The sequence below is a fragment of the Ctenocephalides felis genome, unplaced genomic scaffold (assembly GCF_003426905.1).
Source record: "Ctenocephalides felis isolate EL2017-DRISC unplaced genomic scaffold, ASM342690v1 CF-g0.4_SCAFFOLD_03571, whole genome shotgun sequence".
NCBI classification, from domain to species: domain Eukaryota; kingdom Metazoa; phylum Arthropoda; class Insecta; order Siphonaptera; family Pulicidae; genus Ctenocephalides; species Ctenocephalides felis.
The window spans coordinates 28,038,784-28,059,233 of NW_020539725.1; the positions used below are offsets into that span (position 1 = coordinate 28,038,784).

Sequence of the window (20,450 nt, forward strand, 5' to 3'; positions counted from 1 at the left end):
TACTTTGTTCACGGAGTTTACCTCATTATATTTTCATATTCCATAATATTCTATTATACATTGTATATATAATTACATATGCAGCATATAAATTAATCTTCAAGTATTAACGATTATCCGTTTAAAAAAGCCCAATACGAAAAGTTCGAATATCGATCAGAGTTCACAATAAATCAAGATCAAAATAATTATAACAAAGTACGGCACCGTCCGAATTAAAAAATTCTTCAATGTATGGCGATAGCTTGGGCATACATTTTATTATGTCAGTATCTTTTTAAGTAATACAGTTTATATGGACTTAATTCGTTCTTCCAATGAAAGGCGATATTAAAATCTTCATAAACATGTCCGATGTTAAGAATCAAATGCAACATAAAAACAACGCACGGGCACGGGACTAATAAATATGAAATGTTCGGTTACTAAAGTGTTGCCACACTGCGGGAAACTTAACGGTCGAAGAAACACCACATAAATGAAAGGATAGATAGAAAGCTAGAACCAAATTTGTAGTACGTTTTCTTATAATAAAATTCAAAAAAGACTACACTTGTGGTGCATGGCATCGCGCCTTAAAGCAAATTGCTAAAATTTGAAAAAAATGAGATTTTTGAGAATTTTGAAAAAAAAATTGAATTCATTCATATTTTGAAATTTTAATTTAATTTTTATACTTTACTTTATGAATAAAATATACTTTAATACAATTCACTTTTAATTAACTTTTTTTTGTTTGTTATTGCATAATTTCATTTCGATGCTAATAATCGTTAAAACCAGAAAATATGATAAACTAGCTGTAAGTGGAATTCTGTCTTAAGGCAATTAAGGCATCGTGCCTTAAGGCAAATTGCTGGAACTTCCCGTACCATTTTTTTTTTTTAAACGGTTAACATTTTTGAAAAAATTTTACTTCGAAAAAATAAGATTTTGAGAAACCATAAATTGGACAAAAAATTACTTTTTTTTGAAAAAAAAAAATTAATAATTTTTTTTCTTTGAAAAAAAAATGTTTTCTTTATTTTGACATATTTTGGAATATCTAAACTTTTTTCAAAGCAATTGTACTGCTTTAATTGCATAAAGACGAAATATAAAGCGCGTAAGCGCCGCGTCGCCGTCTAACGCGTAAACATTGGTACGGAACCCATAGGAATGTAAACAAAATTTATACTTATTGTTAAAATCTCTATAAAATATCTGATAATTTGATGTGCACATGTCTAATGATCATTTTTGACCGCCAAATGGCATTTTATTTTACTTTTTTTATTAGATCTCCGAAACCGCTAGACCTGCCTTTATGAAAATTTGATCGGTTCTTCACCTTGTCCATATAAGTAAAATGTTTTTTGAATTATTAAAATCGGACGCTCCGTTCTCTTAAAAACTGAGTTACCGTTTTCGGCACTTTTTGCCCCGTATCTTCGGAACGGCTAGACCTGCCTTCGCCAAAAAACTAATCAGCACGTCTCCTTATCAATACAAATCGAATGTTTTTTAACTTCCCGTAGGGCAAGTTATAGTAATCGCAAAAAAATCGAAAATGAAAATTTTTATATATCTTTACGTTTCAGAGGTTTCTGAACATTTTGGCATACTTTAGAAAAAATTGATGTATGTGTGTGTGTGTGTGGTGTGTGTGTATGTATGTATGTATGTGCGTGGGTGTATGTATGTGCGGATACAAATTTTCGTCGACGATTTCGGGAACACGGATCAACCGATTGAATAATTCAAAAAGCATTCGATTGTATGATAAGGAGGCGTGCTGATTGGTTTTTGGCAAAGGCAGGTCCAGCCGTTCCAAAGATACGGGGCAAAAAGTGCCGAAAACGGTAACTCAGTTTTAAGAGAACGGAGCGTCCGATTTGAATAATTCAAAAAACATTTTACTTGAATTGACAAGATGAAGAATCGATAAAATTTTCATGAAGGTAGGTCTATCGGTTTCGGAGATATGGAGGAAAAAGTAAAAAAATGAGCCATTTGGCGGTCAAAAATGATCATTAGACATATGCACATCAAATTATCAGATATTTTATAGAGATTTTAACAATAAGTATAAATTTTGTTTGCATTCCTATGGGTTCCGTATCAATGTTTATTCGTTAGACGGCGACGCGGCGCTTACGCGCTTTGACATTTTGTCTCTATGCAGTTAAAGCAGTACGATTGCTTTGAAGTTCAGATCTTCCAAAATATGCCAAAATAAAGAAAATATTATTTTTTCCAAAAAAAATTTTTTTTTTAAATTTGGTATTCTTAAGTATTTTTTTGTTCAATTTATAGTTTCTCAAAACTCTTATTTTTTCGAAGTACATTTTTTTTAAAAATGTCAATCGTTTTTAAAAAAATAATAATTTTGGTACGGGAAGTTCCAGCAATTTGCCATAAGGCACGATGCCTTAATTGCCTTAAGACAGAATTCCACTTACAGCTAGTTGAATTATTTAAATCGGTTGATCCGTGTTCCCGAAATCGTCGATAAAAATTTGTATCCGCACATACATACACACATGTACATACACAAACACACATATACATTCATTTTTTCTAAGGTATGCCAAAATGTTCAGAAACCTCTGAAACGTAAAGATATATAAAAAATTTCATGTTCGATTTTTTTTTGCGATTACTATAACTTGCCCTACGGGAAGTTAGATATCCAAATACTATCTAGTTCTTACACAATTAATTAAGAATTATATTCTTTTCTTTTTCGGTTAAAATGACAATAAGACTACAAGTACTTACACGAAATAATGTAAACGTCAGCATGGCTTAAATTATAAAATTTTTAATTATATTTGTAGTGTAGGGCGGGGCACTAAGGTGTAACTTGACTAAGTAATTATACTGTCCAAACCAAATTATCACACTGCAGTACAACACATAAGGCGTATCAAGCAAGTAACTATCAAACTATCCTAATATCAGTATAAATACTAATTACAGAAATGTGATTTTACTGTTTTTCTAAAATTTGTCATCTGTCCCTTTTTACTCGAAAGACCGGGTACATAGGGACAGCTAGGGGACAAACAGATCCAATGTCTAAATTTAAAATTTGAAACAATTTTATGAAATTATAGCTATATTACTCAATCAATGCAAAAATATAAATTTGACGGCCACATTTTTTTGTAATTATACTGTCCAAACCAAATTATCACACTGCATTACAACACATAACGCGTATCAAGCAAGTAACTATCAAACTATCCTAATATCAGTATAGTTCCTAATTACAGAAATGTGTTTTTTACTGTTTTTCTAAAATTTGTCATCTGTCCCTTTTTACTCCGAAGACCGGGTACACAGGGACAGCTAGGGGCATATAATCTCGAATTGCTTTTTAGTCAGAAATATTCACCAGCACAGTTGAAATAACAATAAAATTATTTATTTCTATTAAAATTGCTTCTTTCAATTTAATTTATTTTTTATTCACTACTTTCTTTCTATTAATAATTGTTTTATAAAATGTATGGTTGTTTTAAGTTATTTTCAACAGTTTTTATACCCTCTTTTAAAGCTTACTCGTGAGTGGTGTAAAAAGGACCAACTAAACCTTTAGCCTAAGAAAATTAATTTAAAAGAAATTTTACAAGAGAAAAATTAAATTATTAGTTATTTGAGATTCAAGATCAAGGGAAATACAGTGCTATCTCTGTAAAAATGTAACCATAAAGTTTTTATTTTGTATTGGCTGAATAATGTAGCTACTATTTTGTAAAATTCCTCTAAAATTTTGTCTCATTTGACTCTGCCTATGGGGTGAAGAGAACCAGGTAACGGTTTTTTTTAAAAGCAGCAAAAAAGACACATTTCTACAATGACAAATTAGCTGGGAGTTTTACTGAACATAATCAGATAGTTTTTGGTTTAATATTTGTTATTTGTTCTGATATAATTGGTTTGGAATTCACAATATAAATGCTCAAAGTCAAATTCGAATTTGTCAAAAGTAGAATCAATCAGCCAACGAGTAGCCTAACAAACATTAGTAAAATTAATTACTATAACAGATCATAAGACATCAAAGTTTTGAATGCTGTGCAAAAACAATTGTATTATATTTATTATAACATAAAAAACGTGCTATTACTAAGTTACTCAGCTCTCGTACAGTATAACAAATCAGAGACAAAATAAAAATGAAAAAAATAGAGAAAATCGAATGCGATAAATAAACGCAAACGACGCGAACAACGTTTTTCGGAGGCCCGAAATATTATTATGTTTTGATGAGATGTAAAATAAATATTGAAACGGCGGCGGCGAGCGATTCTGCGTCCGTGGCGAAGGCCTCGACTTTATTGGCTCGAAGGGGTGATAATAAATCATTAAATCCGTATTATGTCTTGCGGCAACCGGCGACGATAGCCATATAACGCCATTTCGTTATTTGAATGACACGTCCGAAAACAATTTTGCGTTCATTAAACGGGGTATCCGGTGCGAGGAACGCTTTTTGGCGCATGCATGAGCTCATTCGCATATATTCGCAGTTCGCACTCGACATTTGGAAAGGTTACTCAAATGTTAGAGAGGGCCCTGCACGACAGGAGTAGCCATCGAATTGTTCCGAGTATAATTGACAGACGATTACGACTGACGGACAGGAAACGGCTATTTGATATAAGGACACACGCGGCAGGTTGAGGTGCATTATACTCAATGATCTATCTACCCTAGTAGAAATGAATCGTGGCGCAATATTGTACTTTTTATGGGCTCTATATTGTTTACCAATATTGCTATAATATTATTCTGTTAACATTTTCCCATATAAATCCAATATTAAAACCAATAAAGGCCCCATATAAAACCAATATTGATAAACAATATTAAAATCCCATTCAAAACCAATATAAGCTCAATATTGAGAACCAATATAAGATTAATATAAATAAACAATATTTACCCTATATAAAAAACCAATATAAGCTCAATATAAATAAACAATATTTACCCCAAATTCATAATTATTATTTAACCCACATTTAAAATATATTAAATTAATATAGAAAAACAGTATTTAACTCATTGATAATAAAAGTTTATTTATTCTAAATGAATACATACATTTTTAAATAGTTTTGTATTGAATCTTGATATTTTTATTAAAATTTACACATTATTTTATGATAACAAGATACAAAACAATCAAAATATTTTCAGTCATTATAATAATTTAGAGGATTTTAATGATAAATCATAATCATAATTTTTGTTAATCCTATCGCCGTAATTGTACAAAGACCAAGCCATTCAAACAATTTGCAGACTTAATTATTATTTCGATGTTTATTTTTATTTTCACACATGTTTTAACATTTTCTTGAATTCGATCATGATTACACCTGAAATAAGATAAAATTTATTAATATTTTATAGCAATATTTTCGAAATATATTGATTTTATAAACTCATAAATTCAATTACTTAGCTTTTAGCAAAAAAAACATTTCAGGCATTATTTTGCAGTAAATATAATTGTAGTTTATCTAAAACTCATATTTTCTAGAACTCTATCACAGTCAAATCTGAAATAATTAAAAATACAGTAAATAGAAAATTTTAACATTAATTTAAAACAGCACAATTATAGTTTTAAATTAAAACAAAAAAACTATTGTTGGAAATACGAATACCAAATATTCAAAAGCGATAATAAGTTATTGAAAAGTCTTCATTTAATAAGTTTGTTAATATTTTTATTACCTTTTACCAAATCCATTCTTGCTATGTGATAGTTTTTATATTACAGCTGATTTTACATCCATTTCAATTTAGTCAATCTAGAATATATAAAATACATCATTGTTTTCTAAATATGTATGTTGATTTATATAAGTAATAAATATACTTACGTGCTTTAAATATAAAACTCAAAATTATGTTATTTAACCGCTTAATTTTAATTATAAACTGTTCACAAAATAAGTTTTTAGCAAATTATTACATATTTGATATCATAGATCATTTTATTATTCACTAAATATTCACTCAAAATTCACGAACTAAGACTTACTATATTTTATGAATATTTTTTAATATTATAGTAAATTCTAAATTCAACAAGAATTGCTAAACGCACTGCGTAACAAATTTCAGTCTACTGAAAATTACGAAACTCTGCTTGGCTTGCGCTTTGTTTGATGGTGTAGGTGTAGCATTGTTAATCAAAGGGCGGTTTTTATGTTTTTGTATTTTATGTTACGAAGTATACGCTCATTAATTTGTCGTTATTAGTTTATTCAGTGTAGTAGTCATTAAAAAAAACTTTATATATAACAAAGTTTATATATAACTCTTTTTTCATTCATTTCAATATGAGATAGTTAGTAAATTACATAATCTGTGAAACGTTAGTTAGAAAATGTTCAAAACGAAATTAATAAAAACGCCATTAATTATTATTATATCAAATATGTTTATATTTATAAAATTTTAAATATTTAGATTTATTATTGATTTTTTTCTGAATTATATAAAATAAATTTTATCTTCACAAAACAAAATTAATATTTCACTTATTTTATTCTACGTTTTGGGCTTATGGATTCTTTTCTTCTTCAAGAACTAACCAACAAACATTTTTTATAATCACACTCTTTTCTATGTACACAATAATAAATTTAAAAAAATCTTCGTTTGAATTTAAGTTAATTTTTTAATTAAACTTTTACTCTTAAATAACATTAATATAAATAATAAACTAGTATAGTAATATAAATAATAATTGCTATCAAGAAGATGTAAGAATACGTATGTAATTAAAACAAAAGTGCAATGACATAATATTTGTTCATAAAATACGTATAAAATAATTTTGGCCACAACTGACACAGTCAGGTAGAATATTTCGTCGTAGGACAAAGGACACGCATAGAAGAAAGGACTCGCATCGTACACGAAGTGAGATAGTCTTATACAAACATCGGTTATATGAAAGAAAGAAGAGACACTCTTGAGTAGTTTCTCAAAAACAGATGTTCGTACATATATATGGTATGGTCATACATACATGTATATATGATGCAATTTCAGAAATTTTTATTCTATGAATAAATATAAAACGTCTAAATTTATAAATATAAATCGATATATTACTAGCAGATATAACAGATCTAAATAATATTAATACATACCAAACCAGGGTAAAACAAATTTAAGCAAATCATGTGACTAATCACAAAATTTTTTTATTTAACTTTTATTTTATTCGAAGTTTTGAATTTTTTTCATCAAACATTTTGTTTACATTTTTTTCTCGGTTACTCACATTATTTAAATTTAATATATGCAAAAGTATCAGAATATATATATATATATATATATATATATATATTCTGATACTTTTGCACTATTATAATCTTGTATAATTTTGTTTTTGTTTTGTTTATTGAATGATGGCCATACTTACAATATCGTTAAATAATATAGTTAATAAATAAATACAGTATAGTTAAATTATTTATTGCTTTTTTAACTTCCCGTAGGGTAGTTATAGTAATGAGACGAAAATCGAAAATGAAATTTTTTGCATATCTTCACGTTTAATAATGGATTAATTAATTTAGCTATTAATTGATTAATTCTGATCAAAAATATGTAGAGTTAAGAGTCACCATAGATGTTTTTGGCGCTAATTGATGATTTAAAATTGATTATTTTCTTGACCAATGTAAATGTTACTTATTTCCCAATGTAAATGTTCGATAATAAAGAAAAAATAAATGTGAATATAATATTTACAATTTATATTGAATTCATATAAAATTTATATCAAACTATTAATTACGATCGAGCTGATCGAGCTATGTATTACTAAGATATTATCAAAGAGTTAAATTCTGTTTTCTATATGAATTAAATAATATTTTTAAATATGGGTTAAAATAATAATTTTGAATTTGGGGTAAATATTGTTTATTTATATTAATCTTATATTGGTTTTCAATATAATTTCAGAAAAAAAATGTATCACCCCCACATTTAAAATTCATATTGAATTTATAACAAATATGTATCAAACTATTAATTCCAATCGAGCATATGACTTTTTAAAAACTTTAATCATGATTTTGGTGCTAATTAATTATTTAAAGTTGATTTTTTTCGTAACCCTTATAAAGACCACATATTTTCCAAGTTCGATAATACTGAAGAAACGAATCGTGGTTGCCCAGAAAAAAAGCATAACCCCCACATTTAAAATTTATATTGAATTTATAAGAAAAATGTATCAAACTTGTAATTGCGATCGAGCATATGACTTTTTAAAAGCTTCAATCATGATTTTGGTGCTAATTAATTATCTAAAGTTAATTTTTTTCGTAACCTTTATAAAGACCACATATTTCCCAAGTTCGATAATACTGAAGAAATGAATCATGGTTGCCCAGAAAAAAATGCATAACCCCCACATTTAAAATTTATATTGAATTTATAAGAAAAATGTATCAAACTGTAATTGCGATCGAGGATATGACTTTTTAAAAGCTTTAATCATTACTTTGGTGCTAATTAATTATCTAAAATTAATTTTTTCGTGACCTTTATAAATACCACATATTTCCCAAGTTCGATAATACTAAAGAAACGAATCGTGGTTGCCCAGAAAAAAAATGCATAACCCCCACATTTAAAATTTATATTGAATTTATAAGAAAAATGTATCAAACTTGTAATTGCGATCGAGGATATGACTTTTTAAAAGCTTTAATCATTACTTTGGTGCTAATTAATTATCTAAAATTAATTTTTTTCGTGACCTTTATAAAGACCACATATTTCCCAAGTTCGATAATACTGAAGAAACGAATCGTGGTTGCCCAGAAAAAAAATGCATAACCCCCACATTTAAAATTTATATTGAATTTATAAGAAAAATGTATCAAACTTGTAATTGCGATCAAGGATATGACTTTTTAAAAGCTTTAATCATGACTTTGGTGCTAATTAATTATCTAAAATTAATTTTTTTCGTGGCCTTTATAAAGACCACATATTTCCCAAGTTCGATAATACTGAAGCAACGAATCGTGGTTGCCCAGAAAAAAAATGCATAACCCCCACATTTAAAATTTATATTGAATTTATAAGAAAAATGTATCAAACTTGTAATTGCGATCGAGGATATGACTTTTTAAAAGCTTTAATCATGACTTTGGTGCTAATTAATTATCTAAAATTAATTTTTTTCGTGACCTTTATAAAGACCACATATTTCCCAAGTTCGATAATACTGAAGAAACGAATCGTGGTTGCCCAGAAAAAAAATGCATAACCCCCACATTTAAAATTTATATTGAATTTATAAGAAAAATGTATCAAACTAGCAATTGCGATCGAGCATATGACTTTTTAAAAGCTTTAATCATGATTTTTGTGCTAATTAATTATCTAAAGTTAATTTTTTTCGTGACCCTTATAAATACCATATATTTCCCAAGTTCGATAATACTGAAGAAATGAATCTTGGTCGGCCACAAAAAACTTGGATTTCGCCCACATTTAAAAATTATGTATAATTCGTGTAAATATAAAATTAGAGGCGTAAATCAGATGGGAAACATGTTTATTATTTGTAATAAACCATATAAAACACTTTTCCGATGAATTTTCCAAATTTTCCATAATTTTGAAAACAAATATTGTCCGGTACATTTAAAGACAAGATTCGAATATTGCGCCACGATATTTTACCCCTCTAGCCACGATACATTTCTACTAGGGAAGTTGCCTGATGTCAGGCTATGGCGGTAGCGGGAATCGAACCAGCGAACCCGGGACTAGTTGGTGCTAGCCGATATCGCCACCGCTGGCCCAAAAGCTAAATAAATGATGTTTCAAAAAATTGAAAAATTTTTCCGCCATCATGACAGTAAGCATTTTATTCTTGGCCCTTCCAGTTACAATCGCAACTGCCAAAAAGAAATTTTTCGAAATTAAAAAATTACGCGAAAACTTTAGAACGTCTACCAGACCTAAATACAGAAACTTTAGAAAATCTATAACCTATTATCTAATAATTAAGTTTTACGAAAAAATGCAAGGAAAGTAAATATATATATGGAATCATTTGTTAAAAAAATCAGAAAATTAGAAAAAAATAGGTAGATAAATAAATATTCTTTTAAATCTATGTATTTTTATATTTTGTAAAAAAAACTTTTTATTATGGAGCTAGGCCCTAGATTAGGAGCAAGTTAGAACCTGATTAGAATTGATTTCAATGTACTCATTCTAACATAAAAAATGAAATATAACAAAAATAATTATTACAGTTAACGCCCGAATAACACGGTAGTTCTATAACGCGAATTCCCTCTAACACGATTTAAGAATTGAGACCATCCCCCTCATAATACGGTACATTTAAAGCACGGATATGCTGTAACAGTATTTGGGAATTGATCAATGCCATAATAAAATAAAAAATATAGTAAAACCTATGAAAATCAAACTTTATCTAATATAAATTTAGTAAAATCGCTATACTAGTGCAAAGATAACTAATTTCATATTTATTACTCGTACGTACTATCGAAAGAAATTCTAGGATTATCCGAACAATGTTTTCTTATTTCTGAAACAAAGATTTTTTAAATAAAATGAGCATGAAAGTTTAATAAAGATAACTTTGCATTTGTTAAATATATAAAGATCATTTTGCTAAAAGCAAGTAATTGCGAATATATTTTTTTGCAAAAAATAATGCACGGACCTGAAGGTAGTATAGAAAACTGGTCAGAGGATGAAGATATCTTGCAAAAAAAAAAAGGATCAAGAGCACTTACTTGTTAATTATGACAAAAAAATCATAATTCATATAATGTATATTACTTCTTGAAAAATAATAAACATCACAATATTTATTATAAAATTATGATATGTAGCATGTGTTTTAAAGTTCTAGGAACGTAACCCCTTTTTTGAACAAGTTCTTTGCCCCGTATACCACGGATTCGCATAACATGCTAGTTTTTTGGAACGTAAGTACCGTGTTATACGGGGGTTACCTGTATTTATGCAATAATGAAACATTAGTTTATCACCTTAGAAGCAGCATAAACGGCCAACATCGGACTGGGAATTAAGGCAGCAGTTGACGAAATATTAATAACAACTCCCTTCTTTCTCTCGACCATTGCGGGCATTACTACCCGACACATTCCAGTCACAGAATGCACATTACAGTGTACAATATCCGTAAACAATTTTCCTCTGCAAAAATAAAAATTATAAAAACCATTATTTAATAATGCATGCTTTTATTCGGTTTATGATAAAATGCGAATACATAATCACTTACCCGTCTTTAATATTCAGAAAATATTCAGGATATGGGTAGCTCATTCCAACATTGTTTATCAAAACACCGATTTCTAAACCGAGTAACTGCTTTTCAATGGAATCGAATATTTCTGATCCTCCAGTAAAATCTGCTTGTATCACTTTAGTTTGAACATTTGTTGCAGTCTCTTTTAAATGGAAGTAATTAGGAAAAGGTTAGATATTTTAAAACTATTAAACTTTTAACACATATTTTGATGCATCTCGTAAAATAAACTTCGCATGATCACAATATTTTGAAATACAACAAATGCATTTGAGAATAAATTAACTAAAAAATGGAAAATTGGGAATGGTATTTGGTCAAGATTTGACCAGGGCTTTTTCTATTTAACCTGGAAACCTTCGGGGTAGGGGATACAATTGTATGAGTATAAATACCTGTAACTTATAATAATGAAGGAGAGTAGCAAAGGTAACGAGAGAAGAAGGTTATAGAGTGAAGATCAATATATATATAATAAACTAAATAGTGGTTTTATTCACATATCTTATGGTGATGAAATATTTATAATTAACAGTCCACTTAAGATCAAATTAATCACAGTGATCCTCACCAGTATTGAAGCTAATTGCTCCAAGAATAACAAATCAAATTGCCCTAAAGGCAGTTCGATGAAAAATATCGCATAATATTACTTTGCATATATTTTATTATCTTATTGGATTTAAGTGAAGTGATTTTGATTTTATTGTTGTGTCTTAAAATTTGGTACATTCATTTCCAATTGTTTCATAATTTCTCATACCAGACATCCCTGTCAGACAGTGATATGAAAATATTTTATCAACAAAATAAAAAAAAAAGTTTCCTCAAATGTGTGTTACCTATTTCTTTGGCAACGCTCTCCAACTTCGACATAGTTCTGCTTATAAGTACTATATCCATTCCTTCTTTGGCTAACTGAAATATTTTAAAAAAATATATAAAAAAAATATTTAATTTATATAAATAATATTCAAAATTAAACTACTTACTGCCATAGCGTATGCTTTGCCAACACCATCGGTAGCACCGGTGACAACTGGAATAAAATCAAGGTTTTAATTATAATAATTTAAAAAAAATAATTATAATAACAATCTTAATGCACTTTCCGAGCATTTCTTTATTATAGTAATAAATCAAAGAAAGTTCTCACATTTATTCTGTAGCAAGTTGTAATTTTCTATCGTTTAGATGTAGTTTTCTTTTCTTCATAATAATGAACATCAACATTTGGATGTTTCAGGAATATTAAATGTTTTCAAATACATTACTATAAATGCTGTAACATTGTCGAATATTGCTATGATAATCATGAATACATATTTTTAAGAAAACATAAAACATTAGCAGAATTAATCAATTGTCTTTAATATCTAACAAGACTTTTAAATAAGATTATTTTTTTTAATTACTATATTTGTTACAACTGCTAAATAATTAACATCTAGTAACAGTAATGAACAATTATATAAATTTATTAAAATGAGCACAAAATAAAGGATAGAATTTTTAACAAAATGATACCCGATCAACATACTGATTTAATATAAAATAAAAGTAAATAATAATAATAATAAAATTAATAAGTAAAATAAATAAAATTTCTGAATAATAAAAATAATACTAGAAAAACAATAAAGTAGAATACAAACAATAAGTGAAAGATAATAATAAATATAAAAGAATAACAATATTAGAAATAATAAGATAATAACAATATAATAATAATAATAAAATAAGGTTAATAAAATTGGAAAGTGTGGAAGGAAGGTGAATATTGGGGATTGAAAGTATTTTTTAATCAATCGCGTTAAAGAAAGAAAATTAATACAGTACATTAAAAAATAAGTGTTAGAGTTATACAATCCTAATTAAAATAATTTTTTATGTAAAATAAAGATTTTTCATTTCATTTTAAAATATCTCAATCGAAGTTCAGTCAGAAACTGACAGAAATCGAGATAAAAAATGACGTAATTACTATAATTCTTACCAATTAGATGTTTGTGGTAAGACGGTGCAAATTAAGGATTATATGTATTTTTCATATGTATTATAAAAGAATAAAAATTGACCAAAAAATTTAAAAGAAAATCTTCGTAGTCGCCAATACCTATCAATCAAAATATGCAGAAAACTGTCCAAATTTTCACGTCGATTGAGGCACACACACAGACATACATCCATTTACATATATTCATATATAATAATTATGTAAAATGCAATAAAATATTAGAAAGTATTCGCTATTTATGAAGGCATAATTGTAGAGACATAAAATTCATGGCAACAAAATTTCACCAAGCATTAGCAATGTTGGAAAAATTATACATTAGGGTGGTCCTTAATATTGCCATTTTCCTTGCTTGCAAGAGCTCAAATGGTTCCAATTTAATAAAAAACAATTCTCTGAAAGTTTTAGCTCTTAATATTAACTTTTAGGTAGTGCCCAATTCAATCGAACTTTGTATGGAAATAGCATGAAAAAAATTTTGAAAATTAAAAAAAAAATTTTTTAGGTATAACTTAGCAACAAATGAATTAAAAGTGAAAATTCGTGTCATTATTTATTGAAAATTCGACGCTCTGCAAAATTTTTGAAAAATTTTTCATGCTATTTCCATACACAAAGCTTTGATTGAATTGCGCTCCAGCTCTAAAACTTTCAGAGAATTGTTTTTTATCAATTTCGAACCATTTGAGCCCTTAGGAGCAAGGAAATTCAAAAATGCCCATATTAAGGACCACCCTATTATACATACTAAAATTTTCCAACAAAAAAGTAAAAACAAAATATAATAAAATAAATAATTTGGTTTCGAATCAAACACAAAATGTTCCACTTATTCGAAAGATAAAATATGTTAACTAATGCTAAATGTTAACTTCTTGTAATGCTGAATAATGTATTACTATAAATGTTACATTGATAGCCGAACTAGAAATAGATAAAACACAAGAATAAATACATGCTTCTATATTCGTAAATATAGGACAAATTCGAATAGCTTACCGAAGCATTTCGTTGTAATTATAAATAGAACTTTGAACTGTCTCATATGGAACAATAGTATATATTATACATTCATACCTGTACTGACCTTATAAATTAATTTAAATTTGTAATCTATGAGACCACTGTCTACGAAATATCGTTGACAAGACGATGTTCTAATATAATAAAAAAAACTGGTTTTGATAAAAACTAGAAATATTATACTTTCACTTCTGTTATATCACTTTCGTTCTCTGTTTGTAAATTTTTGAGACACAAATGACCGCGCTTGACCTCGACATTGCTTTCGATAATTATTTAAATCGATTTAAGAAAAAGTTTAGTATTAAAACACTATTAGGTAATTTGGTTTCCATTATATAAGCTAGATTGAAATAATTGTGGAGGCAATAAAATAATAAATGATATAAAATAAATCATGAAACATTTGATCAATAGAATAAGAAAATCAAATTATAATAAATTTTTATTTATATGTACACTATCTGTAATTAGTTTTGAATTTTAAAATCTAACTAGTGGTGTATGGCATCGTGCCTTAAGGCAAAGTGCTGGAACTTCCCGTACAGTAACGAATGTTCGAGAAATATTAAATGTTTTCAAATAGATTATTATAAATATTGTAACATTGCCTAATATTTATAATAATTATATAAACTGAATTGCAAAGTTGAAATTATTTGTTTAAAGTATGTTAGAACTTTATTCAGAATTGAAATTAAAATCTGAATTTTTCAATATACAATAAAAAAATAAAAATAAATTGAAACAAAAATTTTTCTCCAAAAGCAATTATGTTGTTGAAACAAGCAGAAAGTTTTTTGAATCACTCAAATCGGACGCTTAGTTCTCTCAAAACTGCGATTTTTTGCACATTTAGCTCTGTATCTTTGAAATGGCTGGACCTGCCTTTGATAAAAATTAATCATGTCTTCTCCCAATCATTACAAATTAAATTTTTTTTTTCAACGATGAATTTTTAATCCCTTGAATACATAATTTCAATCAAAAAATTTTAATGTTTAGTGTTTTTCAATGTACGTACTTTTTCTTCTAATACAATCTTCTGAACTAACTTGACCCTTAAAAGACTACTAAAATTTCATTTTTCACCATTTGCAAAAAATATTGGATCATATGTATATAAATGTAATAATGAAAATATGTAAAATTTATATTAGTTTAGCTTACAAAAAATCGGTTGATTCTTTTTCAGTTATATTATGAAACTTATTTTCATTTCAATTAATATTTTAGTTTTGAATTTGGATGTAAGAAAATGACATGGCAAAAATTTGTAATACATATAAGCAATTGCTAATTGATAAAATAAAATATCTATTCTTTAGGAATAAATCTGATACCAAGTTTAATATATTTTTTCCCCGAAAATTTAATTTATGGTGCTATATTTTAATTCAAAAACTGAATATCAACTTGAATTACACTTAAGTTTAACTTCACTTATATTTAATACATAATTTAATAAATTTAATATTTGAATAATAATTATTCAATTATTAGTTATTGATAATAGCCTAGCGTAAAATGTATTATAATAAAATGAAATTAAACTAAAAATATTATAAACGTTGGCTTTTATAAATCATTATAAATTGCACACAAATAGTCCATATCATTTTACATTTTTATACAAAAACGTAAACAGACAATAATCAAAATATTAAAATAATGTATATATTATATCTTTTACATACCGGCCCATTTTCCCATAGATTTAAAATTAATTTTTGGTTTCAGCATTGGTCCTAAAAAGTTGCAATAAATCCATGGCACAACAGTTTTTGCTAACTTGTATCCAAGGATAGATAAACATATTAATCCTGTTTTTTCTAAAGCGGTAAACATCCTTGATTTAGTATAATTATCTGAAAAAAGATCAATATAATATATAAGAAAAAATATGTAAGAAAAATAAACAAAAAAATCAAACACCATGATTGGAATTCAAAATATAACGTACAATATGAATAATATAAACTGGATAATATAAAGTTATGAAAGAAATGACTAAATTGAAATGTAGAAGTGGCTGGAGAAAATAATCAAAAATTTAAACTCACCTTCTAATTATAATTTATAATAAATATTGTGCAATAAAAGTTTCACCACTCGCATGTACCTAAAACAAGATTTTGTTATTAAGTATTAAAAATAACCTATGAAATAAACTCAAAACATCACTTTGCATAAACTCATTAAATTTTACCCACATTTTTTTATTTTTTATTATCTCACAATACATACGTTTTTATCATAGATTTTTTATCACGCACGAATAAATTTACAAATATCGCAGTATTTTTTTTACAATTGTGATATTCAGGTGCTATTCGTTCAAATGCATCACTAGGAATATCTTTTGATAAGGAAATCCGAAATGCGCAAGTCACAAAAAGAGAGTTCGTATTTTAGTGTATGTACATATGAATATGTATATGTGTACATGATCCCTCCCATACGAATTCATTTAAATGTATTTGTAGAAGTTTGAATGTGTGTACTCGACGAGAAATGCTCTCTCTCCCATAAATAGCTCAATGGCGTAGAAGAAGAAAGTCAGAAGTAATTAGTTTTAGTGTAATAAAGAATTGCTGCATCATAATAATACAATTTGTAGTTTATTAAAATACTCTAGTACTTGATCCACATATACACAATTAAATGGATTTTTTTTATTTCAAATACTGTTCAAAAGTTTTTTGATATGAAGTGAAATAATATACTAAAAAGTTGATTTTTATGTTTCGAAAACTCGTGTTTTTACATGAGACGTCAATTAATATATTTACATGTATACTTTTATATAACGCTCATTTGTTTGTGAAACATATTGTAAATTGTAATATTCAGCAGTTTGATTATCAAAATAGTATTAATTAGTATCATTAATAGTATTAAGAAATATTAAGTGTTTTCAAATAGATTATTATAAATACTGTATCATTGTGTAATATTTGTAAGAACTATATAAACTAAATTACAAAGTTGAAATTATTTATTTAAAGTATATAAGCGAGCTTTAGAACTTTACCCAGAATTAAATTAAAATCTGAATTTTTTTCGATATACAAAAAAATTTTGAAAAAAAAATGTAATAATTTTTCCGAAAGCAATTGTATTATCAACACAAGCAAAAAGTTTTTTGGATCATTCAAATCGAACACTTACTTACTGCCATTCTTTGTACATTTAGCTTCGTATCTTCGCAATGGCTGGACCTGCCTTTGCCATAAGCTAATCACCACTTCTCTCAATCATTACAAATTGAATGTTTTTGAATCATTCAAATCGGATACTCCGTTCTTACTATGGATACTCGATTTGTATTTTATGCACTCTTTGCTCCGAATCTCCGTAATGACTGGACCTGCCTTTGCCAAAAACTAATCAGCATATCTCCATATCAAGAGGAATCGAATGTTTTTTGAACCAGTCAAATCGGTTAATCACACACACATCCATTTTTTCTGAGGTATGGCAAAATGTTCAGAAACCCTGAAACGTGAAGGTAAGCAAAAATTTTCATTTTCAATTTTTGGGGGAAGTAAATAATATCAATTGAGTGACAAATCCGTAGATAATTCTATTTAACCCATTTATTTAGCTCAAAATAAAACATTGACTAAGACTTTTGTTTATAATAATAACAGCATAAATTATAATTATATTTAAAAATATAAAATAATGGATAACACTGCCCTAGGGCAGGTCCGTGAGCTGAACTCCAACTTAATTGAGGGATTAATTTCCCAAATACAAATTGGAAATTTATGATCTGTGTTTTTGATCCATATTTTCAAGTGAAAATGGCAATCGCTGCTGCACGATGTCAAGTTGTCTATAATGGGGTTCGAACTTGCATTCGCGTCCACATGAGTCCGTGAATTGAAAAGATGAAAAAATATATTGCATGTTAATAATTTAAATTTTTTTAACATTTAATTAAAAAAAATCTAGTACGTCTTTGAAGTGATTTGGTAGCGCATGCGTGCCCATCGTTTTATCGATTATATACGAAAAGGTGAACAAACATGTGAGCGCTGTGAAATTAAAAGCACGTGGTGTTTGATGTAGTTAAATATTTCGGTTATATTTAAAATTTTGAAAATTTTAATATATAATTATATGAAAACGAAAATTCTAATTAAACCTGAAGATACAGATCGAGTTTTCTTCACAGAGATTGACAACCATTGAATATTAGAAATGAACATATAACTATTAAAATGTTATATTACTTAACCAGAATTTTCACAAATTACATGAAAGTCATTTACAATATTTAACATATCAGATATATGATTGAATTTTTTAATACAGTTATAAAATATAACTTTCATAGTTCGTTGTGTTATCGATAAACCATGTTCTTATCTCGTATAATAGTGGTTTTATAGATTTTGATTCAATAAAAACTTTCGCAGAGATTTTTATTACTAATAAATCGATGTATTACGAAATATTTCAAAATGTTAAACAAATATTATCAAAAAAATTTATAAATAAATGAACGCTATAATAATATAAAAATAGATATACATGATCTTCTAACCGAAATGAAAGTAAGTATCTCACCTTTTAAGACCAGTTGCATTATGTAAATATAATATGTAAACAATCAAGTTCATCGACAAGAATTGAGGTTTACCAAATAGACTTTTTGTGATTTTCCTAATGCTAGTTTTAACTTTTAATAATAAAAAAAAATTATTCTGTGAGCAAAAACTTCAAGTATAGTGAATTAGTCATAATTGGATTGGACAACTACTGGGTTGCCATCCATTCAAAAATCCATATAATAAAGTTAAAACAATTACTGAATATTCTAAGTGTGATAGATTGTAATTAAAAAAGTTAAAAAAAGAAGAAGAAAAGAAAAATCTATTTATAATTTTCAATGCTCATGTGCTATTAAGAAATTTTCATATTTTAAAATCGTACAATATAAATACTATCAATAAATACATCAGGTAATTACGAAGAAATAAAACGAAATGTTACTCATTGTCATTCATAATTACGCACTTCGAATCTAAAATTTCCAAACAAACTTGGAAACCTAAATTTGAGGTAAATTAAAAAATTAATCTTATAACAGATAATTAAAAAAAATATTTTGAGTAACTTAACAAAAATATTTCGAGACGTTTTTATCTAAACGATTTTGAGCGACTTCTGAATTATATTTTTTTTACAAAAACGAAGGTGATAAGATTGTTTCAACAAACGTAATAAACAAGTTAAGTTATTAGATTTTATAAACTATTTTATTTTTATTAATTGCACATACTTCTTTAACTTATTTTAATTTTCTCGTCTTTTTAGATACAAAATTCATGCCAGTAACTTGAAATGCCGAATAAACATAATATTAGTCGTAAATATCTGTATCTTATTATGTTTCGCCATAATCAAAATAATATATTTGCTATATGTATAATTTACATGAACTGGAACTCAAGATGGAAATTTAATGGAAATTTGATTTGATCACATTGTCATTAAAATCACTAAATATACAAAATTGATAATATTGGATTTTTTTTTAATTTTAAACAGCGCATGGACTACTAAAAAAATATTCCTGGAAATATCAATATTTCCTACCAAAAAATATTACTCTGCATTAAATTATTATCATATGTATTCAAAAGCACACTCAATCAAATAAAACAAAAATGTTTAAACTTACAATTTTACGGTGAACTACATAAAGTATAATCGCTTTCATGTAAGCATATAAATAATATATTTTAATGACTTGTACTTTTATAATAAACCCATTGTCGATTTTTGCGAGGATATTAGCATGTCGAATACTTGAGTAGCGCACTTGGAAGAGAGTATGCACGCACACTTTCTTCGAAGATTGGAGAAAGTTATCTCTCTGCGCACACTATCAACGCATTGACTCAAACAATCGTGTTTTAATATTTACACTTATAGCAAAATAAATAACAATTGATCTGAAATAGCTTAAATTAATCTACAAATAGCATACCCTAATTTAAAACAAAAATGAGCTTCCATAAAGTTTCAATGATGTAC

The 20,450-nt window shown here is 27.2% G+C and overlaps 1 protein-coding gene across 1 annotated transcript; it reads right to left on the minus strand.

Annotated features, from left to right (window-relative positions):
* Positions 1–5,366: 5,366 nt before the first annotated feature.
* LOC113385893 (very-long-chain 3-oxoacyl-CoA reductase-B-like) lies at positions 5,367–16,247 on the minus strand. The gene is made up of 6 exons (XM_026623716.1): positions 16,097–16,247; positions 12,352–12,398; positions 12,202–12,277; positions 11,333–11,501; positions 11,076–11,244; positions 5,367–5,372 (listed from the first exon to the last, which is right to left on the minus strand). Exons 1-6 carry the CDS (start codon positions 16,245–16,247, stop codon positions 5,367–5,369), a joined length of 618 nt encoding a protein of 205 aa, XP_026479501.1.
* Positions 16,248–20,450: the final 4,203 nt, after the last annotated feature.